We start from the raw sequence: 26,741 nt of genomic DNA, 5'->3' as shown, positions 1-26,741 counted from the left end.
GGTGGGAATATAATCAGTTAGAACTACTCATTAGTACAAAAATAAAAGAAGTAAAAGGAGTAAACCGCTGGATAGGAAAGAGGAAGCCATTAAGTTGGTGGAATAAGGAAATTAGGGAGGCCATGGAACAACGACGGTTGGCATCTCGGGAACGCAGAGAAGCAAAGAGGGCGCAGTTATCTGAAGAGGAAATAGGCCAAAAATGGGAATCTTATAAACAAAAGAAACAACAAGTGCAGGTACTGGTCCAGGCTAAAATAAAGCAGTCCTCTGATCGCTGGCTGGCTGAAGTTCGCGATCCAACCAATAAAGGGAGGTCAAGAAAATTCTGGAACCATATAAGCTGGCTGGGTAAAGCTCACAGAAAGCAGGAACAGATACACAATGCCGAAGGAAATTATTTAGAGGGAGATGACACGGTGAACTACATCGGTTCAGTTATAGCAGAGTCATTTAGGAAAGACGATAGGGTAATCGCCCCAAATGAGGGAGCAACACAGGATAGCATAATAGAAAATAGCTTTGAATTGACCAATCTTAACTGGAAAAAGGCGGAAGCAAATGTTCCAAAATGCACGTCCGCGGGGATAGACGAAATTCCAATCAAGTTAATTAATGATCTTGGCCCAAGAAGCAAGGAAACGCTGATAAAAGCATTGGGGGCAGTCATAACAAATAAGCAAATTCCACGCAGCAGGAAACAGAGTAAAATGAATTTGATTTCTAAAGGGAAAGGTGATAAGAAGAACATAAAATCCTTCCGACCAATTACGATAACATCAGTTATATATAGGTTGGCGATGCAGGCGGTGAAATTAAAGATGCAGTCATGGGTAGAAAGTAATAGAATACTCGGAGAATTTCAGAACTGGTTGTAGGAGTTGGCGCGGTCGTAGTTGTCGGGAGGACCTTGGAGCGACAGGAATAGGCGAGCAGGATTTAATGGCAGTATTTACATTTTATAACACGAGGTACATTGGCAGTCTAGCGCGACTCCCGTATGGAGCCCGCAAAACTAACATACAGCAAACAGTTTACGAGCACACTGCTCACTACTACATTTCGAGCATGACAACGAGCACTCAGCTCCCGACGACGAGCACCCTCTAGCAGCCGGCAAACGCTGCTTATAAGCTCTCCGCTTGACGTCATAGTTCGACGTCATCGTTCGACGTCACTCTTCGAGGTCCCCGTGGACGGAGTCCCAGTGGACGGAAACGTCCGTCCAGTCATTGTAAACAAGCCGCCCCCCGCAGGACGGCCCACACACACAAAGGCTCACACGTTTGAGTGCCCCGTGGACGGAAATGTTCGTGTTGCACACACACACAGGTTTCAGTGCCGCACAGCTTTCAGTGCCGCACAGCTCTCGGTGTCGACGTCAGAGGGCTTCGTGGAACTCTGCTCCGTCCCCGGTGGCGCTGCCGAGTACCGCATTCCTGAGCTGACCGCGCGCCACGTGGCTGCCGGTCATCCGCAGTTCTCTGAAGGGCGCCCCGTCTGGTGGGCTTGGAACACGTGCAGCGGGCTGAAAGCTGGCACGTTGCCACCCCGTACGGCCATTCCTAACAGGGTTCAGAAGTGGTAGGCGCTTAGATGATAGCCTGTTCGTGCTTACCCAGTGCATAGAAATAGCTAAGGCGGAAAATAGACCTCTGTATTTAGCCTTCCTAGACATAAGCGGTGCATATGACAACGTGAACAGGGAACTCCTGTGGAACATATTAAATGATGAAGGTGTCGGTCATGAGGTAATTGATTTTCTACAGGAAATATAATGTTGAAAATGGCGAAAATAATGTTGAAATAACATGGGAAGGAATTAAGAGTCCGACAACTGTCGAGGTACACAAAGGATTAAGGCAAGGTTGTCCTCTATCACCGCTGTTGTTCATGCTTTATATGATAAGCGTGGAAAGAAGGTTACAACGAAGCAATCTGGGGTATAATATGTCGTACAGATTAGGCGGAAATGTTGTTGAGCAACTTTTGGTTGAGCAAAATTTGGTGGCCCAACCCCTTTAAAGGGGTTGGGACACCAAATTTTGAGGCTATAAAAAGCATGTTGCAGGCTGCTTCCGTATGCAAGGACACCCAGAACGAGGTATTGGACTCTGCAAACATTTCAAAATAATTTTAATTCAGCTCCAAAAAGTCGTTAAAAACTCCTTCTCGTATTCGAGACCCATCGCTAGCGCGGCAGTTATTACGTCACAGAGGAGGAACGAAAATATTGACGTCATAGCACACTAGCACAAAAACGTGACGTATGATGAGTAGCGATGAAATGCCGATTACGGAGCCTGCTGAGCCGAGCGACCGAGCACAGCCTCCACTATGACCGAGCTACAGGCATATAGAAATCCTTTCTTAATGCAAAGAAAGCGTGCAGACACGGACACAAGAGGAGAGAAGTGGACAACACGAACGCCGCACGGCGGCCCGCGAATGGCAAACTGCGTGCGGCGAGTTGCCGTGCGTGAGTGTAACACTAACCGGCCGACTCCGAAAGCGACCAGCGGCGTTCGTGTTGTCCGCTTCTCTCCTCGCATAGTCGCATAGTTCGGCAGCTCGGAGCGGTCTGTCGTTCGCTTGGCCTTTACCGATGTGAGGGCCCGTCCACGTTGCCGGCACGGAAACTCGCCGCACGCCGTTTGCCGTTCGCGGGCGCCCGTGCGACGGCGGTTTTGCTCGCGAACGGCGAGATTTCCTTGCCGTAGAGAGGACGGGCCCGGGACCCATTTGTGCGGCAGCCGTACGGCGAAACGGCCAATCAGCGACCGAGGAGTGGTCAATCTGACACCGACGGCAGCTTCACCGCCTCTCGATCATCGTTCAGCGCCGCCGATATCGTCGCTAGGCCTTTTCCGGTTCACTCAAAGCTAAACGGCGCTTCGGAATGAATCATCGACTCTCACAAGCCGCAATAATTTCTTACCGTTGTTGTCGCTCTTCGCAATAGTTATAATAATCGTGACATGCACTTCGAATCACCAATTGTTGACCTCTGCTAGCAGAGCACGCGTATGCGCGAGCAGACGACGTAGCATAGTTTTACGTCACTATTTTTTGTGGCCCACGTGAGCATAGAGTTTCTCACTACATTACCTAGAGGGAAATCTGGCGCTGCTGCGCTGTGGTATGCATGGGAATGCCGGTATATTGTGACTTCGGATTGGCATCGTTCTCGGAGAGACAGGACCCCTTGAAGACGCGCTTGGCAAGCACTGTTCTGTCTGTCAAAATGATTTATTTTCTACTAAAACGGTACGTAAAAAGCTGCTTTGATTTTATTATTACAAAAAAATGTTTTGTTTAACTATAAGAACTTGTTATTGCGTGTACGATTCTACGTTACGTAAAACGTATCAGCGGGCCGCTAAAGTTGGAGGACAGACGACAAGGTTCGCGCTCGCTTTGAAACAGTTTGTCGTCTGTTCTTGCTTTTCTGCACTTAGTCATGCATTGTAGGTGACTAAAGGTGTAATATGCGTGAATGGAAACATTTGATGAAGATTTTACTTTGAGAACGCGTTATTTGTGTAGCCATATCCACGTTTTAGACGAAGCCTCTTACAACACCAGCCAACACAAGCTTCGCAGACACATATACCATCATTCCCATGACGGCACGGTGGCCCCTTAAGAAACTCCCATAGACGGTGGCGCCAGATTTCCCTCTAGGTGTTATAGTGAGAAACTCTATGCACGTGAGCAAGCCATGTTGCGTTTCCTCCTCTGTGACGTCATAGCATCCCCCTTAGCCCAGAAACCGAAATCGCTCGGTATAATAATGCTATTATTAAATTATTTATCGGATATATATGAATCCCGCTGTGTGTATCGTGCTCCCTGAAGCATGACGCTACGTTTGAATCAACAAACGCATACGAGTACATCATAATTGGATTTCTCCGCTCTTCGTGCGCACGCGCGAGGAGCAGTGGTTGCAAGGGAGAAATGTGGAGACTTTCGGTCCTGGAGATTTCTCTTCGCCTAGGTACTACGGGGAAGAAAGTTGTTAGCTCCGTTTGTCCCTATCGAGCTGGCAGACAGAATGCGTGGCCGGCAAGGCGAAGAAGCCGTGTCCGCGAGGTGAGTTTGTTGCTATTTTGTTGCGACGGTAGCATATCAAATTTTTATAGTCCCAGGGGGATACGTTTGGAAGTTAGGTGTCTTCTTGGATGGCTTTAGTGGCAAAGCATTACATCGTGCCGATGCATTGTTCATTAGTGACGTTGAGCAAGGTCAGCATACCGCATACTTCAGGAGATTCGCGGGAACGGAAACAGTTTATGAATTCGACTGCCGTGCCGATGCCAGGTTGTTGCTTTTTTTTTTGTGTGTGGCGGTAGCATATTAAATTCAGATAGTCGCAGGGGGATACGTTTGGACGTGAGGCGTTTTCTCGGATGACTTTAATGGCAAAGCATTACATCATGCCGATGCATTGTTCATTAGTTTCGTTGAGCATACCACACACTTCAGGGATATCGCGGGAACGGAAACAGTTTATGAATTCAACTGCTGTGCGGATGCATTACCTATTGGACCACGAATATCCTCTGGACATCCCGATTAGATCCGAACGTCAAGTCCCGGTCAGGACGTCCAGTGGATAACATTTGAACATTAATTTCGTGATGTCCTATTTAAGACATCCTTCAGACATCCACATGATTGAACTTCTGGGATCTAAACAAAATCCCAAAACTTTAATCCTATGAATGTCCGAAGGATGCTTTCAACGGTATGTCCCATACCGGCCATATGTGGGATCAACACACACAGTCCAACACGTACTACGTGATCATATCGGGGAATATTAAATCTTTACCACGGCTATCTTCAACCCACGCTCTTCCGAAAAGACATGCCAGCCAGAAATGTGAAGTATCTGCACTCATAATCAAAATTACAATGCAGATGATAAATGGAGAAGTTGAAATGAACGACCGAAACTGAACAAGCATATTGGGAGGAAACGTCACAGAGACAGGCAGAACGCCGGAACAGCTGCGCATTACCACCTACCGCAAGGCGTAACCGAATCTATCGTGTCCTATGCTCCTACGATCTCTGAACATGTAGAGAAAGAAGAGTACGGCAACCTCTGCAACACCTTCAACCCCTGCCGTTGTGCAGAACAGTGACTGCCTTTGCCCAGTCGAATCACCACTGTCTGTTGCATGCACACGCACGCTTTGCGCTGATTTGCGCGTAGTCGGCCACATGACTTAACGTTAACGACGCCGTCTTATTGGATCTCTTCGCCCTTCTGTGTAAGCTCGGAATGCCTGAAGGTCTGAAGGTTGCTGGATTGGTGTGCTCCGCGCTCTCACACGCTCAGTTCGTGCGCTTTCTCTGAACGTGGTGGTTGTATCGTTGTGCCATGTGCTCATGAGTTCCAGGGTGAGCGTTGGTCAGCTCCAGGTGAACGTTTTTGTCATGCGCTTTGGAGCTCCATTTCTGCGGCGCCTGTACGTCTTACGCCTATCGAGAGGTAAGTGACAATTATATGAAGTCAATGTTTTTCTATTAGCAGCCCTGCAAGTGTCGTGTCTGCGCATAACCGAATGACGGGCATTGTAGTACATCCCCATCTTTTGCAGCGACGGTAACATAAATCGACGACTGACCATGCGTTGTGTTGCGTTTGGTCGCATCGTACTACTTGTCTGCAAGCTTCCGAGCTTATTCTGTCCTATATTTCTGCGCAGCACTGAGATCCGCCAAAAAAAATCTGAATTCGAAACTTTAGAGCCGTTAACTCCCATGTAGCCCACAGGATGAGTCATCGATAGTTATCGTTGACTTTACTGAACAGTGGCGAATAATAAGAAAATAAATATTAATTATAATAGCTTCCCGACACACACTGTCCAGAATAGCCTTGCTTCAGCTTCGTTTGCGTTTTCTTTGCGTAACCGTGATTCACACGTAGAAATCGCCGGAAATGAAGAGGCTGATCGGCTCGCTTCAAGTTGCGCTCATAGCTACTGTGGCTGCCCAGAAATTTTGTGCAAGCTTGATGACGCTCGTCTGCTGATTCGTTAGAGCACAACTGCTCAAGCTGAGGGTTGGTTGCGTGAACGTGCACGAACGTTTATACAGACAAGGGCGTGTGGCAAGTCCACTGTGTACGTCTTGTGGCTGCTACGAGACACTTCAGCACCTTATATTTGAGTGTCCCGCTTTCAGTGCCCAGCGCATGTCGCTGTTCTCAAATGTTAAACGTACTCAAATGGATTCATAACGTTCTCAAATGGATTGAGTCATTTCTCGCTAACCGTTCTCAGTTCGTAACAGCTAATGGCCATGACTCACCTCATAGCGACGTTCAGTCAGGTGTGCCCCAAGGTTCCGTCCTGGGACCTCTATTATTCCTTATCTACATTAATGACTTACCTTCAGCAATAACCTCTGACGTACATTTATTTGCAGACGACTGTGTAATCCTCAGAAAAATAACTAACGAAAACGACATCTCCCTACTTCAGGCCGATCTCAATAACGTCAGCAAATGGTGCCGATTGTGGCGAATGGAACTCAACATTAACAAATGCAAATTTCTGAGAGTATCCCGATCTAACGATAATCTGCCTGTGTACTACTTGAATAACGTTGCTTTAGAATCTACTAACTCATATAAGTACTTAGGCGTACATATAACATCTAAATTAACATGGAATCATCACGTCGAATACATAATTAATCAAGCTAACCGCTTGATGGGATACTTACGCCGTAACTTTTCTCATGCTCCCTCTCCTTTAAAATTACTACTTTATGAAACCCTGTTACGGCCAAAATTAGAATACGCTGCAGCTATATGGGACCCTTATCACGAAAACCTAATACATTCCCTTGAACTCATCCAAAACAACGCCACTCGTTTTATTCTTTGGAATTACTACCGTGGTACGTGCGAGCGTTTCTTCAATGAAATCGAATCTGGGTCTTCAACCGCTAGCAACACGTCGAAAAATTTCCCGCCTTTCATTTTTTCATAAGCTGTATCACCACCCTACACTTCATCCAAAATTCATGTCGCTACCATGTTACTTATCTCACCGTACTGATCATCATCATAAAGTTAGAATTGGTATATGTAACACGACGCACTTTTTACATTCATTTTTGCCACGTACGTCGAAAGATTGGAATGATCTTCCTACTGACATTGTTTCCATTCATAACAATGATCATTTTCGAAAAGCACTAGCTAACAATGTACAATAGCAAACATTTGTACGAACTGCTCCTGGTGTTTTCCTTTTTCTTGTTTAATGTTACTTTTATATGTCATGTTCTATTACTGCATTTATAATACTTTCAGCTAACATTGTATAATTAGTAAATATTATGTATAAGCTCATGATTTATTTTCTTCTTATTTGTTGTATAACCCACTCCCCTCTCTAATGCCGAAAGGCCCTGAGGGTAAATAAATAAATAAATAAAAATAAATAAATAAATAGTGAGAAACTACCATCTCCTTGGCCTGCGGTGTGCGACACTCGAGAAATGTTTATAGCCCAGTGGTTGTGCACCTGTTAACTAACTTAGGTTCACGTTTGTAGCGTGAACATTCAACATTCTGTAGTAGCGTCACCTTCAGTGACCGGCCCTATTGTGTGTGATCTGTACTGTGTTCTAACGCTTCTTCCTTCGAAAATGGGTGGTACGTGGCGGGTTCAAACACCTTGTAGTTTGTATTGTGAACCGACTACCGGTGAAACCGTGATTGCGTGCAGCTGTACTTGGCGTCTCATCGTGGAGCGCACAATTAGCCGCATAGCGAACTAGCCATGAATGTGATTGATAATTGTGGAAGCTGTTAGACGCGGCGTCACTTTAATTCTGGCTGCAGAATCGAAACTCGGCAGAACAACGTGCGTAGTGTACTGTGTTCTGCGTTAGTCTTTAGATCTGCCCTGTTGCTCTTCCGTTCCTCTCTCCTCCCCTCCTTCCTATCTCCCATTTCTGTGTTGCTGTCACCTCCCTTCAGAAGAGCAGGCAGGCGTTGGGCCCCTTTTGGTGGCAGTTGCCAGCCTGCTTGTCGCTTTCCCTTTCCTGTTAACTGTGCATATGTGTACATGTGTTCAAAACAAATTGCGAGAGCAATCAATCGTACAACTGCGTAAGTTGAAATAGCTGAAATTTTGTACGCATTTGTATCGCGGTCGGGGCACTTGCTGCACGTACGTTATGGCCGGGCGTTCGTGTTGTCCACTTCTCTACTCTTGTGTCCTGTCTGCACGCCTCCCTTCTATTTTGCATAATGGCCGGAAACGCTGCTGAATTTTAGTACGCCTGTCTTTAGGGCTGCTATATTCTTACTAACAGTAGATGCACTTTTCTTGGAATAAGTAAACTTTAGGGCAACTTGTTAGACTTCAAGACTAGTTTACTCCTCGGCTGCCTGGCGGACGACGACGAAGAAGAAGTGCTCGTCCCTAGTCATAGATTTGTGGGTTTGTGCCATTACCTGAGGCTTCATCATCATCATCATCGGCTCCGTGATTGCTAGCCAATTACGCAGTGCTAATCACCTCGAACCCAAGTTTCGCTTGCACCAATGTGTCCGTGAAGGCGAGCGGCATCGAGCGATACCAGCTGACCCCAGAGGTGCGTTTTTCTTTGCCACATTTCGTGACTACTTCTAGTGCCGCCGTGCGAAGGATTGCTAGGCTTAGGCGTGTTCCACGGACGCTAGGCCCAACACCGTCGCACCGACAGTGGCCTGCCGTACATCTCGACGGCTGCCGCTCGTCAGCTCCGAGATGGAGGCGCCCTCTCAAACAACAATGCTCGTGGACAGCCACATGTGCGTTCAAGTTCAAGGAAAAGGTACATCACCCGAGGAATACCACAGCGACGCCGGATGGACGCTCGCGGGGGAACGCATGTCGAGGCTGCGCCAGCGGACCCCCGCCAGCGGCAAGCCCGACGGACCCGGCGGGAGTCAAACAAGCACTAGGTCGAAATTCTACAAGAACGTCAGAGCCTCGGCCGTCAAGGCAGCACGCATGCCAGCCACGCCACTGGAAGAAAGCAAGATAGTCGTCAGACCCAGAGGGGGACTGGACATCGTCAAGACCGGCACCACCACCGTCGCTGCGGTCATACTCGCTGCGGCCAAGATCACGAGCGAGGAAAGCGCCGGGGACACCATCTGCCCCAACACGCAACAGAACATAATGGTCGTCAGTACACCCAACGAAGGCAATGCGGCCAGGTACGCTAACATCCAGGAAATATCTGTTCAAGGCAAACCCTACGAAGTCAGCGCATATCGCACGGCACCTCACGTAAAGGGTGTCATCAGAGGCATCCCCATCGACGCGAGCGCCGATGAGCTAGATAGAAACATCGTCAACGAGAGGAACCCGCTAGCAGTGGGCGCAAAAAGTATTGGAAGCACGACCACTGCGATCGTGGTGTTCCAGGGACCCAAGGAACCGAACTTCGTCCGATACGGAGTCACCCTGATACCGTGCCGCCTCTGCAAGAAACAGATCGACGTTTGCCAGCAGTGCGGCCGAGTGGGACACCGCAAGGACGTGTGCCCGACCCCCACAATCAAGACGTGCCTGGCCTGCGGACTCGCGAACCCTACAGAAGACCATCGCTGTACCCCAAAATGTAAGTTGTGCGGGGACGAACACCAGACCGGAGACCGAACGTGCAAGGCGAAATACAAGATCTCCTACGTAGTGCGCAAGCTACAATGGGAGCGTCGACAGGCCGAACGCCAGCTGCTGTCAGAGAGCGATTTCCCGCCACTCGACTAGCCGCTAGATGCGCGAAAGTCAAGGACCCCATCGGAAAACCACGCGCCTAAATCCAGAGACAGCAGCAAGAGAAGCAAGAGACAGCAAGAGAAGCCTCAGCAGCAAAAGGTCCCCATCACGTGAGCGAGTGAGCTGGGTCGACGCAGTGAAAGGGAACAATATAAGGAACGCGCAGAAAATCACCGAAACCACGAAGAAAGAAGATATGAACAAGGTGCGGGAGGCAAATGAGATCTTGACAAGAAAACGCGGCGTTGCGAGCGACCATCAACAAGCTCACGAGAGAGATCGCCGAGATCCGTCAGTTGCTGCTATGCAACAACGAGCCTCTACAGAGACCCGCGCCAAGCACAAGCAAGACCGAAGAAACGACAACGAAGATCCAGGAGAAAGCCATAAGGAACCGGCACCGAAGAAGCGAGCCATCGAGGCCACGCGCACGCAAACAGAAAACAATCGCATCGACAGCCTCGAAGCGAAATTCGAAGCGACATTCACCAGACTCGAACAGCTAATCACGGCGAACGTCGCAGCAGTGACAGCATTGAAACAAACAATGCAGACCTACCAAGCCGAGAACACGAACAGATTCGCCTACATCGAAAGGACCCTACAGCCGATGGTAAGCCACCCGACGTTTGCGCCCTCTTCGCGCAACATCCACCCAACCAGGGAGCCATGTACACGCCAAAGCAATCATGGCCGCCAACGCAACACCAGCAGCAGCAGGTGTAACCGCGTGGCAGTGGAACTGTCGCGGCTTCGGAAGGAAGAAGGTAGTCATCCAACAGCACATCGTACATGCCGCGCGCAAGCCACACGTTATACTACTACAAGAAACACTAACCGACGCACCGTCCCTCCCCAGCTACAGAGTGCACAAGGGACCGCCCGACGGCAGAGGCCTGTGCACCCTGGTCAGGAAGGGACTCACGTTCGTCGAACACGAGCTGCAAAGCATTATCAAGATCGAGCAAACACTCACCGAAATCATCCCGGGCAAGAAGAGAAAAGGAAACATATTTCTGCTCAACGTCTACAGCAACCCATCGCAGAGAAAACAGAGATTCAAGACATTACTGCACAGAGCCAGCACCGCAGCGGGCCGCAACACTCTGATCGCGTACGGAGACTTCAACGCTATGAACCCTGCCTAGGGCTACAACAAGTACACAAGCAAAGGCCCGCGACCTGTACCAAGAAGTCATGGAACTCGACTTCACCCTCATCACGGACCCGATACATCCGACGAGAATCGATAACTCCGGGTCCCGGGACACCACTCCGGACCTTACGTTCGTCAAGAACGACATCCGGGGCGCGATCACCTGGAGAAACACGGGGACCGACCTAGGCAGCGACCACACCATGGCGGAAATCGGCATACCGGAGCACAACGACACAAGCATCAAAACAGACAGATGGATAGACTGGGATGCCTTTCGAGACTCCAGAAGCCAGAAGAGCGACGGTGACGACGATATCGAAGACATCGACTCGTGGACGGCCGAAATCACCAAGAGCGTACGCGACGTCACCAAAGAAATTGAAACGGGCGCGGAGATCGACAAAGTAGACAGCCGGTTTGCGCATCTCAGTGAAGCCAAACAGTCGATACTCAATCGCTGGAAGAAACAACGGCTTAACCGCAGACTCAGAAGGTGGCGGAGCTGAACCGAGCGATCGAGGATCACTGCCGCGCTCTCTGCACGCAACAGTGGAACGAGATCTGCAACGCGGCAGACGGGCAGATGCACAGCTGGAAGACGTGGAACCTGCTGCGGCACCGCTCGACGAAACCAAGACCAAGTCGCACCAAAGGGACAGACTCGCCAGGCTCATACATCGGGCGGTCTCAGCACACGGCGTCGACTAAATCACCAGGCGCATTAACGACAAATACCTGCCGACTACACCCACCGAACAACACGCGCCGTACAGCGGCCTACCTAACGCGAAGCTCGATCGTGACATCGACGTCGAGGTACGCGCGGCCCTGCATGACCTCAACAGCCGGTCGGCAGCCGGCCCGGACCTCGTCATGAACAAGGCGCTCAAGAACCTCGACGACGGCTCGATTGAAAACCTCTCAAAGTTCAACAAGTGCTGGAGAGCGGGCGCGCTGCCAAAGCTGTGGAAGACAGCCAAGACCATCCTGATCCCCAAGCCGGGGAAGCCGCCGGACACGGATAACCTCCGACCCATCTCGCTCACGTCCTGTGTGGGCAATGTGCTGGAGCACGTCCTGCTCAACAGGTGGCAAGACTACCTGGAACGAGAAGGGCTGTACCAGGCCACTTTGATCAGCTTCAGACAGCAGCTCAGCACGCAGGACGCGATGCTGCAGCTCAAACACCAAATCATTGATGATGGCGGCAGCGCCCGCGACATCAAAGCAATCCTAGGGCTCGACCTGCAGAGCGCCTTCGATAAGGTGAAACACTCGGCGATTCTGTCCCAAGTCTCCAAGCTCAACATGGGCGAAAGATCCTACAACAACATCAAGGACTTTCTCACGGACAGGACCGTCGAGCTACGAGCAGGCGGCCTAGAGAAGAAGCTCGGGAGCACCGGCACACAGCAGAGATCGGTCATTTCGCCGATGCTGTTCATCCTGGTAATGATCGGAGTGGCCGAAAAGATCGGGGACATCGAAGACGTCAGGCACACCGTCTACGCGGACGATATCACGCTGTGGGTGACCGGTGGCAGCGACGCCCACATCGAGGGCGCGCTGCAAGCCGCCGTCGACGCAATAGAAGACCAGCTGGAAGGCACCGGACTGAGATGTTCGCCGAACAAATCGGAGCTTCTCATGCTCCCACCTACCAAAAACAGCAGAAGCAAGACCAGACAACGCGAAAACGAAAAAATCTGAATCGTAACCAAATCCGGCAACGTGATCCCCGAGGTCGGCAAAATTAGGATCCTAGGCATGGTCATCGAAAAGCACGGAAGAAACGGCGAAACCATCACCCGTCTCAAGGCAAAAGCAGCCAACGCGATTCGACTCCTCAAACGAGTCACTTCCCGGAAGGCTGGCATGAGAGAGGAGAGTCTAATTAGGCTCGTCCAATCCTTCGTCATCAGCCACGTCGCGTATGTTGCAGCCTACCACAGATGGCTGCAACACGAACGTAACAAAATCAACGTGCTCATCAGAAGAGCGTACAAGACGGCGCTGGGTCTGCTCGAGTCCACGAGCACGACCCGCTTGTTACAACTCGGGATACACAATACGCTCGAAGAAATAGAAGCGCAACGGACCTCTCAACTGGAGCGGCTGTCCATGACCAAAGCCGGGAGGAATATACTGGACGATCTGGGAATTGGACACTCGAACGAGGTGGAGATGAAGCTCCCCGTCCCTGAAGAGGTCCGACGCCAGACAGGAATCGACCCCATACCGAAGAACATGAATCCCGAGTTCAACAAGGGAAGAAGAGTAGAACTTGTTGCTGGGCGAGTTGGTTGGGATCACAGAGCAAGAAACGTTTAGAAGTGGAAACTCCGCTGTTTGCGGCGACCAGAAAAAGTCACATGCCCGCGGAGCCGTTATCGTGCTGGCGGCGCCTGGCGGCCTGGAAAGAAATTACCGCCGTTGAGAGCGCGGCGAAGCCGCCTGCCCGGGCGCTGCATTTTTTTTTCTTTTTTAGCTGCGGCTTCTACGACGCGCCTCATGGCGCCGCCACTGTATACGGTCCCGTCGGCGCATACAACAATTGTGACCTTATCTGGTCGCCCGCGCTCGCTCACGCTGACGGGAGTTTCACCTCCTAAATGTCTTACTCCGTGGTTGGGATCTAAAGAATACATTGTTGCGCCAAAAAAGGAAAATAAAGACTTGGGAAGGAAGAATACGAAACGACAGATTGTGCGCTGAACTTCAACTGATTTTATTCTTACAGCAGGGCAGAGAGAATGAACAAATGCGCATGCTTACATCAGTGTCGCCTAGAGCGATTCCAGTGACGTTTTCAACAGCTGCAACTCGTTTTCAAACAGAAAAACAGACGTGTCACTAATACAACTCGTGCCTCTCTCTTTAATGTGATATGCCGACAAAAGTTCCCTTGCTAACGTATCACCACTCCTGCCAAGTATCTTTATCTCACGCAGCAGTTCAGCGCTCAATCTGTCGTTTCGTATTCTTCCTTCCCAAGTCTTTATTTTCCATTTTTGGCGCAACAATGTATTCTTAGGGAAGAAGAGCGGCGAGGACCAAGGCTCTCATCGACCAGCATGCCAACGACGAACACGCGCGGTACGTGGACGCGACCGAATACCAACGGAACGCACTCGCAGCGGTCGTCATAGAGGCGTCAACCGGCGCCACAAGGACGGCAGCGAGCGTGAGAAGCACCGGAGCGGAACAAGCGGAGGAGGTAGCCATCGCCCTGGCCATCGCCGACGCAAACTGCCACACGGTGCTGAGTGACTCGAGACAGGTGGTGCGAACTGCGAGCGGTCAAACTACAAGAACGAAAAGTACGACTCAAGTGGTTCTCGGCGCACGCGGGCGATGCGTCGGAACGCAGTGAGAACGCATACTGAGACGGCACACGCAGCGGCGCGAGCGCTAACCAACCGCGCCCCGGCGACAGACCGTCCGACGTGGTTCGGAACCAAGGACCGCATGACGGATTACAATGAGATAACAAAGGCCTATACCGCGTGGCTCGCAGGACTCTCCCACCTCCGCACCCGAGGCTGAATCGAGCGGATGCGGTAGTACTGCGACAGCTCCAGACCGGATTGCTACCGAGCCCGAAACTGATGAATCGCATGTACCCCGAGACATATCCGACCGATAAGTGCAGAGTCTGCCGGAGGGAGACCACAGTCTAAACGCACATCTTGTGGGACTGCGACAAAAATCCAGAAGAAGCAAAATCAAGAACGCTCCCACCGCGGCTCGAGGCAGCCGCGCAGAGCTATACGACCGAGACGAACAGCTCTGGGCCGTCCAGCAGGTCTTCGAGGCGCTCGAAAGGCACGGACCTAGCGAGCCGGCAACGGCGAGCGGAGACCCGCGCCGAGTAACAGCGACTTCGTAGATGACGTAGGCCCTCGTCGGGGTGCGCGAGCGCCCAACCGCAGGCATAAATAAAGTTGCCTACAATCCAATCCTCGGTTGCATGTGACGAACGAAACGTTTGCGCCTACTTAATTGCGTGTTCTCATGTGGTCGTATCTTTTAGTACTTAACAGTGAAACGTTTTCTCACTTGACTGATTCTTTCGCGTGCTCGTAGTGATAACCGTGCATCTTAAACTTCGGTACGTGTGCTGTTGGCGTTTTGCTTGCGTAACAGCGATTGTCAAAGTAATCGTAAAACTGCGTACATTCGGAATAATAGAACTTTGTTGGCGTTTGTGTCGTAATTTGAGAATTTGCTGCCCGTGATGGCCGGTCACGCTGCTCAATTTAACAGCTCGTGTATTTACGGCTGGTATTGTTTTTGGCTAAAAGTGTCGTGCGCGTTCTCGTAATAACGAGACATCTGAGCGACTTGTTACGTTTCTGCTTATTTACACGTGAACGGATGCATGCTAGTGTGGTGTTAAGGTCAAATTCACGTCTCAGCTCTGTAACGACGAAACGTGTGCGCTGATGAGCTCGTTCGCACGTGGTCGCAATTTTTTTATTATAAGAGTTTGTGAGGGTTGACTCCATCACACGCTCGTAGTAAGTAACCGTGTCGCTTAAGCTTCGTCTGGCATTGCTGTTTTGTTTGCTTAACGATCGCGACAGCAATAATAAAAACTGCGTAAGAATGGATTAACTGAATTTACTTATTTCAATACTCTTAATGTCACGCAGGGCGTTAGAAAGAGGGGTGGGCTTCTATACAATAAGTGGAAATCGTGGTTTTGAAGTATGATGGGACAGCTTGTCGCTGACCTTAGAAGAAGGAATAACCGTTGTTGCATCTGGGTCGCAAGCCCCAAGGGTAGCGTTGGCCTGGCGGCCTGGGGCACAGCTGGAAGCATCCGAAGGTCCTGGCAAAGGATGAGTCGACTGCTAACAGAACAACTTGTTTATTATAGCATCGCAAAAGAGCGGCCGGTCAGGTCGACCGAAGTGGAGAGACGGGAGAGCACGTTACTCGACGGAAGAAATCGGAGCCTCTCTCTTGGCGTCCGGGGGCAGCTGCTTTTATACTCTCGGAGTCGAGGGCAAGAAGGAACGGCTCTGGATGGGGCGCACGTGACGGCGCCGCTCGGGCACGTTGAGACGAGTAGTGACGCATCCGCCGGGCCGGCGCCGCTCAGACCTCCTCGCTTCACACTTGGGGAGCTCCTCTCCCCGGCTGCCGCGCTTTGACAAGCGTGGGCACCAAGATGCACACACACACACACGCACACACGAAGACACGTGGCATTGAAACATGCCTGGACGCGCTTGGCGGGGAGGCGTTGCGGCAGCGCTGAACGGGCCAAAATGTCCACCGCTGTGAACGAAGCCCCGGCGTCCGTTGCATCCGCGCCGGTTATACCGCGCCTCGTAGGCGAAACGTAACAGACCGCCCCGCCGGGAGAAGGAGATCCCGATGGTCAAGGGACTGCATCCGCTGTCCGGAGGGATGTCGCTCGATGATGCTCATAACCGAAGTCGGTCGTCCTTCGGCGTTTCTTGAGCGCCGGGGGCAGTCCACGGTCTCGTTCTCACGTTCAGGTTCACACAGGACACTGCAAAGTGACTTCGGGAGAGTTGCCATTTTTGTTCTCGTTCCCAGCAAGCGTTAGAACTACGCCGAAACTCAACCACTCAGTCAGCAAGCACGACACAACCCTCACTAAGCCCTGCCAGGCTCTTTCCCCTTTTATACTACTGCCTAGTTCCTTACAGTCTAGCAGCACTCAGAACGCGTCCACAAATTGGAAAATTGCACTAGAAAGCACGTCATCACTTTGAAACACTAAACAAAAGCAATATGTTAAAAATCCTGCGTCAGGAAGAAAACATCAGTAACAAACAACTTTGAGGCTGATTCCTACGTTAGGGGCCTCGACTTAAGCCATCGGCATTACCGTTGAGACTCCCCTTTTTGTAACGCACCTCAAAGGAATATTGTTGCAAAGCGAGGTTCCAGCGCAGGAGGCGGCCATTTGTGGAAGAGATGGTCTGCAGCCATTGGAGAGGGCAGTGATCCGTCTTGAAGCATGCGAAGCGGAGACCGCAGCGAGCGACCGTACACCAGCTCAGCTGGCGAAAACCCCGTAGCCGCATGCGGCGCGGTCCTCAATGCAAACATCACCCCAGGCAGACACAGCTCCCAGTCGGTTTGTCGTTCAAACCACAATGCTCTCAACACGCGCTTCATGACGGAGTGGAGCTTCTCAACGGAATTCGACTGTGGGTGGTACACTGAGTTGTGTAACAGCTTTACCCCGCACCTTTCGAGAAAGGCTGTCGTCAAAGCGCTAGTAAACACTGTGCCCTGATCTGACTGGATTTCCGCAGGAAAACCAACTCGCGCAAATATGGACAGTAGTGCATTGACTATCTCAACTGAACTGAGTTCTTTAAGCGGCGCTGCTTCAGGGAACTTTGTCGCTGGGCAGATCACAGTCAAAATGTTTCTGTACCCCGTGGTTGTTACCGGCAGAGGTCCCACTGTATCAATAACGAGCCGTCTAAAAGGCTCCGTAATGATAGGTACCAACTTCAACGGCGCCCTCGATTTGTCCCCTGGTTTGCCAACCCGCTGACAGGTGTCACATGTCCTCACCAAAGTGTTCTGCGTCCCGAAAACACCCTGGCCAATAGCACTCTTGCAAGAGACGGTCCTTAGTCTTCTTAACTCCTAGGTGTCCGGACCACGGACCCCCATGCGACAAGCGAAACAGATCCTGACGGTAGCACTGAGGCACGATCAGCTGATCGAACTCCACTCCCCTGCGGTCTAGATACTTCCGGTACAGGACCCCATCTCTTTCCACAAAACGAGCATTTTTCTTGGCGATACCTTCCTTGACATTGCAGCGTATGTTTTCTAGGCTGCCATCCTTTTTTTTGCTCGACTATCAAAGCCGACCGGCTGACCTTTAGCAACCTATTAAGTCCGTCTGACGTAGGCGCGATGAGCAAATCTGCAGATAGCTCTTCTAACTTTCCCGTGTCGGGCATTTCCTCTCCAGTATCTGGTGCCTTCAACGCTACAGGCTCAATTTTATTCAGTTCGGACCTGCTCTGAATATCAGCTTGCTGCGCCTCTGACCCTTTCTCATTGTTCGACAACGTCGGCCCGCAACTACCGCCTTTGCAGCGAGCTCCCGAACTCTCGATCTGGTTAAGGCCTGAACGCTAGCCTCACCAAACAAAAGCCCCTTCTCGCGCAGGAGGTGATCGGACCTGTTCGAAAATAGGTACGGGTACTGGGTGGGGGGGGGGGGGGGGCAGCATAGATGACACTGCGGCCTCCGTCTCAAGTGCTCCGAAAGGTCCTTCAATAAGCACTTTTGCTACGGGCAGACACACGCTATGAGCTTCCACGGCTTGCTTGATCCATGCGCACTCGCCCGTGAACATATCGGGTTCTACGTAAGAGGGGCGAACTACATTCATTGTAGCTGCGGAATCACGAAGCACTCGGCACTCTTTCCCGTTCACGAGGAGGTCTGGCATGTAAGGCTCGAGAAGCTTCATGTTCTCGTCAGTGCTGCATATTGACAAAAACACGACTTTTGTTTTCGTTTCTGGACACTGCGCCGAAAAGTGACCCGGCTTCTGGCACGTATAACACACGCGCGCTTGCCTCATCTCGAACCGCTTTCTGCGTTCGGCTTCGGCTGCCGCCATCTCCTTACGTTCGGTCGGACTGCTTTCACTCGCACCCGGAACTTCGGCCTCTCAAACTTGGAGCCAAATTCACCCTTTTGACCGTCCTTAGCTCCGCGAGCCCGACGCGTCACAAACTCCTCGGCTAGCTCGGCGGCTTTAGCCACCGTACTAACGTCTGGCCTATCCAAGACCCAGTACCGCACGTTCTCAGGTAACCGACTATAGAACTGTTCCAGCCCGAAACACTGCAGAACTTTCTCGTGGTCACCAAACGCTTTCTCTTCTTTGAGCCACTCCTGCATGTTTGACATAAGCCTGTAGGCAAACTCTGTATATGACTCACTTCTGCCTTTGTCATTATCCCGAAACTTCCGACGGAACGTCTCCGCTGACAGCCTGTACTTTTTTAGCAGACTCGATTTCACTTGGTCGAAATCCTCTGCCTCCTCTCTCTTCAAGCGAGCGACTACGTCGGCCGCCTCGCCGGGTAACAAAGTGGGCAAGCGCTGTGGCCACGTTTCCCGAGAGAACCCCTGCTTCTCGCACGTTCGCTCAAAGTTAACCAGGAACAAACCAATGTCCTCTCCAAGCTTAAACGGCCGCATCAGGTCAGTCATTTTGAACAATACTCGTTCTCCTGCACCGTGTGCCTGACTTCCATTACGAGCGCGTTCCATCTCTATCTCGAGACGCTTCATTTCCAAAGCGTGTTGACGGTCACGCTCTTTTTCTTTCTCTTGTTGCTCTCGCTCTTTCTGTTCTTTACGTTCACGCTCCTGTCTTTTTGCCGTCTCCCTCTCCTCAATGGTCTCAAGGCATTCCGACAGCTCGTCATCCTCAGCTTCTAACGCAAGAATAGCCCTTAGCAGTTCTGGTTTTCTGAGTTTGTCTGAGACATCCAGACCCAACTCTCTTGCAAGCTCCAGCAATTTCGGTTTGCGCAACGACTTCAAATCCATGGCTGCTCCGAATGCTACTTTCTCTACTGCCTGCTATTGTCTTGCCGCAAACTAACCCGGCAGCAACGACAACCACAATTACCAGCTCTGTTTTTGACACTAACAAAAGCCTGGCAAAACTCAGAAGAAGAAAGTCCCGCACTCACCAAACCTCGCAGCCAAGAATTCAGCGCAGTCGTTCCGCTGCAGGCAACCAGTCATCACGCAGGGCTCGTTGCACTGCTCCCGGATGGTCGTTGTGCTGCTCAGCATACAGTCAACCGCATATCTTCGCTGCTGGCCTCCGTTGTCGCGATCTCACCGCTGGCAGCCAGTAGTTGCATCTGGGTCGCAAGCCCCAAGGGTAGCGTTGGCCTGGCGGCCTGGGGCCCAGCTGGAAGCATCCGAAGGTCCTGGCAAAGGATGAGTCGACTGCAAACGGGACAACTTGTTTATTATAGCATCGCAAAAGAGCGGCCGGTCAGGTAGACCGAAGTGGAGAGACGGGAGAGCACGTTACTCGACGGAAGAAATCGGAGACTCTCTCTTGGGGTCCGGGGGCAGCTGCTTTTATACTCTCGGAATTGAGGGCAAGAAGGAACGGCTCTAGATTGGGCGCACGTGACGCGGAATGCGGAATGGCGTCGACGTCAGCCACTGTCGGCTTGTCGCCGTGAGCCGACATCGCATCAAACGGGCTGCTTCCCCGGCTGGCTCCTGAGGCCACGACGATGAAGATGTTCGCCATCTATTCCTCGAATGCCCCATATACGAGATACAAAGACAGCAGCTAGAACAAGAGCTACACTTCATCGATCCTCACCGGCCTTTCTCACTCGCAAAATTGCTGGGCCCATGGCCATCGAAAATAGCACAGCGAAAAGCATTGAACGCAATTGAAAATTTTTATGCAGACACAGGCGTCCTCAACAAATACTAGGCATTGCATTGAATAATCACACGATGTCACTAAAACATTCTTCTATTTGTAATTACTAGTGCTTGTATATTACGTGTTATACATATTTTGTTGTTGTGCATGAAATATTTTAGCACTGTAATTCTTCATCTGTTTATATGCTCATCGAACTCTACATCATGGCCGTTTGTGTGTGTTTGTGACTGTTTACGAACTAATTGTGGTGCAACTTGCAATTGACTTTTACACTGTGATGTTCATAGTCGTATAGGACCGTGCTGTGGCTTTCTCAGCCTATGAAGACGAGAAGCTATTTACAGATTATATTTACAACAACGGTTGCAGCGCTGACCGGTTAGATTCACAGCGCGAGCCCACTTCGTTCTTCCTCCTCTTTTCTGGAGTGATGGCGCCCACGCGCCTCGTTCAAACAAACAAATACCGCACGCATGTAGCAATATTTTCCAAGCTTTTTACGTAAGCGTTCTGTACTCCTTGATTACGTAGTGCCTCTATGACTGCTGGTATCTCTACTGAATCAAATGCATTTGCGTAATCTATATAAGCCACATAGAGAGGCTTATTTACTCTGCAGATTTCGCGATAACCTGATTGATGACATTGATGTGATCCATTGTAATGTATCTCTTCCTGAAGCCAGCCTGTTCCCTTGGTTGACAAAATCCAGTGTTTCCCTTATTCTATTGGAGATTATTTTGGTAAATATTATTTATAATACTGGGAGCAAGCTAATAGACCTATAATTTTTCAATTCTTTAGCGTCTCCTTTTTTGTGGATTAGTATAATGTCTGCATTCTTCCAGTTTTCTGGGACCCTTGCAGTCGATAGACACTTCGTATAAAGAGCCGCCAGTTTTGCAAGCATTATGTCTCCTCCATCTTTGATTAAGTCGACTGTTATTCCACCTTCTCCTCCCGATCTTCATCATTTCATGTCTTGCAGGGCCCTTCTGACCTCATCGCTAGTTATAGAAGAGTTTCTGTATCCTGTTCATTACTGTTTCTAAGTGAGGTATCGTGACTCCTCTGAGTACTGTATACAGGTCAGCTTAAAATTTTTCCGCTGCTTTTACTATATCTTCGAGATTGCTGATGATATTATCCTTCTTATCTTTTAGTGCATACATCATGGTTTGTCCTATGCCAGGTTTCTTTTTTACTGATTTCAGGCTGCGTTCATTTTTTACGGCTTCTTCAGTCTTTCTCATGTTATAGTTTCGAATATCAGTTATTTTCGCCTTGTTGATCAGTTTTGACAGTTCGGCGAATTGCGTAACGCTGTGCGGCCGCCAGTCCCATACAACCGCGTAGAGCGCAGGACTCTGCGATTCTAGACGTACTGCGCTCACTTCGAAAGGTTAGAAAAACACCCACATAAGCACAGCAGAGAAGTGGCTACGTGAGGGGGTTCGACCGATAACTGTAGAAGCGTCATTCAAAACAAGTAATTGTTCTCCACTTCCGGCGGCGTTTTCTCTATTTCCTTTTTAAATAAAAAGATGCTGATCCATAAATGTTCTCATAAACAACGGTTAACTTTTTATGCGAAGCATATTACTAGAGCTCAACCCAGCTCCTCAGGCGCGGCGGTGTCGCCTTCAATGACCTTTGACCCCATGCCATACCACGTGGCACCGTGACGTCACGACAGAGGAGAAACGGGGCTCCAACTCGCGCCGCCGCTCGCGGCGTCGCCTTCAAGGCTGACCACGTGACACTGTGACGTCACGACAGAGGAGAAACGGGGCTCCAACTCGCGCCGTCGCTCGCGGCGTCGCGGCGGTATATAAGCAGCTGCGCTTGTTTCTAGGTGGCTTTGGCTCAACTCTTGCAAGATGGGCTGGGTGGGAATCGAACCAGGGTCTCCGGAGTGTGAGACGGAAACGCTACCACTGAGCCACGAGTACGATGCTTCAAAGCGGTACAAAAGCGCCTCTAGTGAATGCGGTGTTGCCTTAGAAACGAGCTGTTTCTAAGGCTCAGGCGTGCGTCGCTTGCTCAGGCGCACATTTCGTTGCCGCGCCGAACGCTGCGTTGCTCGACGCTCACCGCGTCCAATGCGGGGTGCGTAGTCGCTGCGCCGTAGCCCATTGTCTTACACCCCTTGGCGGGTCGACGGGAACGCTGTCACGTTCCACTCTTGAAGGCGAAGCAGAGTAACGCATGAGTTGTTTCTTCGTCTAGCCGAACCAAATATAGCCAAGCAACAGCAGTTCACCAGGCTAAACAGTGGTTCAACAACTAAAATAAAGGCTAGTATGCTTCGCATCCTGGGCTTAGCCTTAGCTAAGCCACAGCCATTTTTTTATTATTCGCTTTTGCTTGCAGTTTGGTTGTTGCCTTGGCTCCCTCCCTTAGTAGATCGCTTAATTTCTCAACTCCTTGCTCTTTTTGTTTCCAGTTGCCAATTTTGAACGAAAAGTGCTATACAGTTAGGGAAAAACAGACGAGGTAACGGGCGACAGTCATCTTGCTTATGGGTTTAAGGGTTATTGCAGGGTTTCATGATGGACGCTCTTTCACATTATTTTATTTCCCACCTTATCTAACCCATATCACGTGTAGATGGTCCCGGGCATCTGCCAGCGTCGCGGCGAGCCGTAACTCAAGGAAATAATGAAGCAAAGGGAAAAGTTAAACGCAATTGGCGTTTTCTCTGGCCGCAACTCATTCCATGAGAGTACAGACCAGCTGAGTAACAGCCGCATCCCCCTCCTGGTCCCAGGATCAGCCTAAACAAAAGAAGGTTGAACTAACAAAAGCATCAGCTGTGGGCTTGACGGTTGAACAGATGGTGACAACTGAACGCATCTCGAGTTAATTGCGCGGGTGCGGAATCTATGAGAAAATTGTCCTTCACATTACAAGAGAGGCCGATAACTACCGCCATCTAAAAGGAGTGAACAAGGCAGCATAATGCTGACCGATGAACAGCTGCCAAGTCTCAACATTGATCTGGCGGCGCTTTAGGAATGTGTGAGGAGTGGTGGCGTGGGAGGGGGGGGGGGGGGGGTATGCCACATGATTTTGGGGGGGGGAGGCGGGCCCCCCCGGGCCCCCCCCCTGGGTACGTTCCTGATACAGTGCGACGCAACTCGAGAAATAATATTGAAACGTCCAAGAATTTAGAAAAAAGAAGATTGAATCGTCGAAGTCTCTACAATGAAATTATTTTTGAACAGCTCTGATAGCGCCCACGCAACAATAGTTGCTTGTATACTGTCAAACACTCATATTCTGCGGCCTAAAGCTCATGGCACGGTGCGAAAACGCGCACGCGGCGAAAGCGAAACAGTGCGCGGACAAGCATGCAGACGCGCAGTCCGTCGCTGCGAACCCGTGCGATCGCTGCATTGAGGCGTCATTCTATTAGGCGTCTGCAGCGGTGGCGTAGAGGTAGAACACCCGCTTCGCGTGCAAGAGGTCCGTGGCTCGAATCCCGGTGCCGGCAATTTTCCACCGGATTAAAAAAAAATCCGCGTGCTGATAAAATTGCACAAACAGGCCTGGAGTGTGGCCTGATCCCGGTGACCAGAACCGATAACGCACTCCCTCACCAGAGCAGGATTGGCCACCCTGGTGCAGTACTTGGCCACAACCTCCTATATAAACACAACAATCAAACCCCGGCCCTCAGTCCCCAGCAGCTGCGAAGCAACTGACCACGGCGGCGGTCAGACCTGCGACGCAGCAGAGGGTGCTAAGAATCACTGGCTCCGGACAGGCCGCCATTGGAACATGCACCTGGCAACGTTTAACGCTAGAACGTTATCTAGTGAGGCGAGTCTAGCAGTGCTATTGGAGGAATTAGAGGGCAGTAAATGGGATATAATAGGGCTCAGTGAGGTTAGGAGGCCGAAAGAAGCCTATACAGTGCTAAAAAGCGGGCACGTACTGTGCTACCGGGGCTTAGCGGAGAGAAGAGAACTAGGAGTCGGATTCCTGATTAATAAGAATGTACCTGGTAACATACAGCAATTCTATAGCATTAACGAGAGGGTGGCAGGTCTTGTTGTGAAACTTAATAAGAGGTACAAAATAAAGATTGTACAGGTCTACGGCCCTACATCCACTCATGATGACCAGGAAGTCGAAAGCTTCTATGAAGACGTGAAATCGGCGATGGGTAGAGTGAAAACTAAATACAGTATACTAATGGGCGACTTTAATGCCAAGGTAGGCAAGAAGCAGGCTGCAGACAAGGCAGTGGGGGAATATGGCATAGGCACTAGGAATAGCAGGGGAGAGTTATTGGTAGAGTTTGCGGAACAGAATAATATGAGGATAATGAATACCTTCTTCCGCAAGCGGGACAGCCGAAAGTGGACCTGGAGGAGCCCGAACGGCGAGACTAGAAATAGACTTTGTACTCTGCGCTAACCCTGGCATCATACAAGATGTGGACGTGCTCGGCAAGGTGCGCTACAGTGACCACAGGATGGTAAGAACTCGAATTAGCCTAGACCTGAGGAGGGAACGGAAGAAACTGGTACATAAGAAGCCGATGAATGAGTTAGCGGTAAGAGGGAAAATAGAGGAATTCCAGATCAAGCTACAGAACAGGTATTCGGCTTTAACTTCTCAGATCATGAATTCTCAGATCATGAACAGCAGGTTGCCACTATCCCTCAAAAGGAAAGTGTATAACAGCTGTGTGTTACCAGTACTAACATATGGGGCAGAAACCTGGAGGCTTACAAAAAGGGTTCTACTTAAATTGAGGACGACGCAACGAGCTATGGAAAGAAGAATGATAGGTGTAACGTTAAGGGATAAGAAAAGAGCAGATTGGGTGAGGGAACAAACGCGAGTTAATGACATCTTAGTTGAAATCAAGAAAAAGAAATGGACATGGGCAGGACATGTAATGAGGAGGGAAGATAACCGATGGTCATTAAGGGTTACGGACTGGATCCCAAGGGAAGGGAAGCGTAGCATGGGGCGGCAGAAAGTTAGGTGGGCGGATGAGATTAAGAAGTTTGCAGGCATGGCATGGCCACAATTAGTACATGACCGGGGTTGTTGGAGAAGTATGGGAGAGGCCTTTGTTCTGCAGTGCGCGTAACCAGGCTGATGATGATGATGATGATTCTATTATGCTCCATTTAGTTATACAAACACTATAAGAACATAATTCACATAGTTTGCTCTCAGCGTTTACCTACCTTTCACGCAAGAAGCCGGTTCGGGAGACTCCATCGCAGCGACTGCGCGCAGTGGCATTCACTGTACATATTCGGTAAAGAGATAGCGTCTGTAAACGATTCTGTGCTTTCAGTTTGCCCAAAATTATTATTTAGACAGTGAAAAACTTCTCTTGTTTAGAAAGTGCTTACAGAAATGTCCGGGGGAGCTCGCGCGTGGTGTTTTCCGTGAGCGCTGACAGCAAAACCTATGAGGAACGTGCCGCGTGATCCCTCATACTGGCCCTATGCGCTACGCCAGCGAGGCGCTTCCGATAGATGGCGACTCCGTAACTCCTGGCCGCCAATTTGGATGTACCTTGGCCGTTTTGATACGACGGGTTGCGCAAGAAGAGATTGCCGCAGTCGAACGAGAAAATGTATATGCAAATAAAATTGCAAATAAAAATGGCTATGTTAGGCTACCAATTTTTTCCCCTCTTTTTTGTGTTTGGCCACATTTGGGCTGCAATTTCTCTAACTTTGGGCGATGCCGTTTTGTCCAACCTGGCAACACTGCGGCAACACGTTTTTCTGGCGTGGTCCGTAGTGGCGTGGTTTGCGCGAACGTTGCTCTGTCTTGCTGCAGGTTTCTTTGGTGCTTTCGCTTTAGGCCTATCGGGGTAGGTTTGTCTAGATTGCACCTAAAGCGTACCGTAAGTCATGGCAGTAAGCGTTATTGGATCCGTGACCCGAGTTTGTCTAAAACCGGCACGATACAGTGTTGTTACAAGGGCGCTGAAACCTATAAGTGAGCCCGGCTACAAGTCCATGTCCAGCTCTACTCTGTCCCGCACACTGGCGTGCCGGCGCTTTGCAAGATCGAGCCCCGTGCGGCCGGCGGTCTGCAACTACAGCCAAGCAAGTACTAAAGGTGACTTGGTACATGGTCATGGTCTCGTAGTGAAGCGGTTTCTTTTGTTCTCAGAAGCAGTGGATGTTTTGAGCAACTAGAATCGTGACTGCACGCTCACTGTATCGTATGTACGATGCCTAGTGACTTTTTCTTTCCTTACACATTTAGCGTGTCATGTGCCAATACCGCCGTACACGTCCGAAGAATCGGCGAAAGAAAACCTATGCTTTGCATCGTGTT

General features: G+C 50.3%; 2 protein-coding genes across 3 annotated transcripts in view; one reads left to right on the top strand and one right to left on the bottom strand.

Annotated features, from left to right (window-relative positions):
• The window catches only part of LOC142573903 (uncharacterized), a 244,863-nt gene extending 219,029 nt beyond the window's left edge, over positions 1–25,834 (bottom strand). The window contains exons 1-2 of the mRNA XM_075683112.1: positions 25,799–25,834; positions 25,628–25,688 (exon numbers count right to left, since the gene is read on the bottom strand). The gene's annotated coding sequence lies outside the window, so the exon portion shown is untranslated. The remainder of the gene's footprint in view (positions 1–25,627; positions 25,689–25,798) is intronic.
• Positions 25,835–26,172: 338 nt separating this feature from the next.
• The window catches only part of P32 (complement C1q binding protein P32), a 76,939-nt gene continuing 76,370 nt past the window's right edge, over positions 26,173–26,741 (top strand). The window contains exon 1 of one of the 2 annotated variants that reach the window (XM_075684124.1): positions 26,173–26,519. In XM_075684124.1, the coding sequence (XP_075540239.1) occupies positions 26,309–26,519 (211 nt within the window). In that variant the 5' untranslated portion in view covers positions 26,173–26,308. The remainder of the gene's footprint in view (positions 26,520–26,741) is intronic. The other variant, XM_075684123.1, reaches the window with a different exon arrangement.

This window comes from Dermacentor variabilis, chromosome 3 (assembly GCF_050947875.1).
Source record: "Dermacentor variabilis isolate Ectoservices chromosome 3, ASM5094787v1, whole genome shotgun sequence".
In the NCBI taxonomy this organism is placed as follows: domain Eukaryota; kingdom Metazoa; phylum Arthropoda; class Arachnida; order Ixodida; family Ixodidae; genus Dermacentor; species Dermacentor variabilis.
Note: the sequence above shows the minus strand (reverse complement) of the source record. Positions and strands in the feature narration are given on the sequence as shown.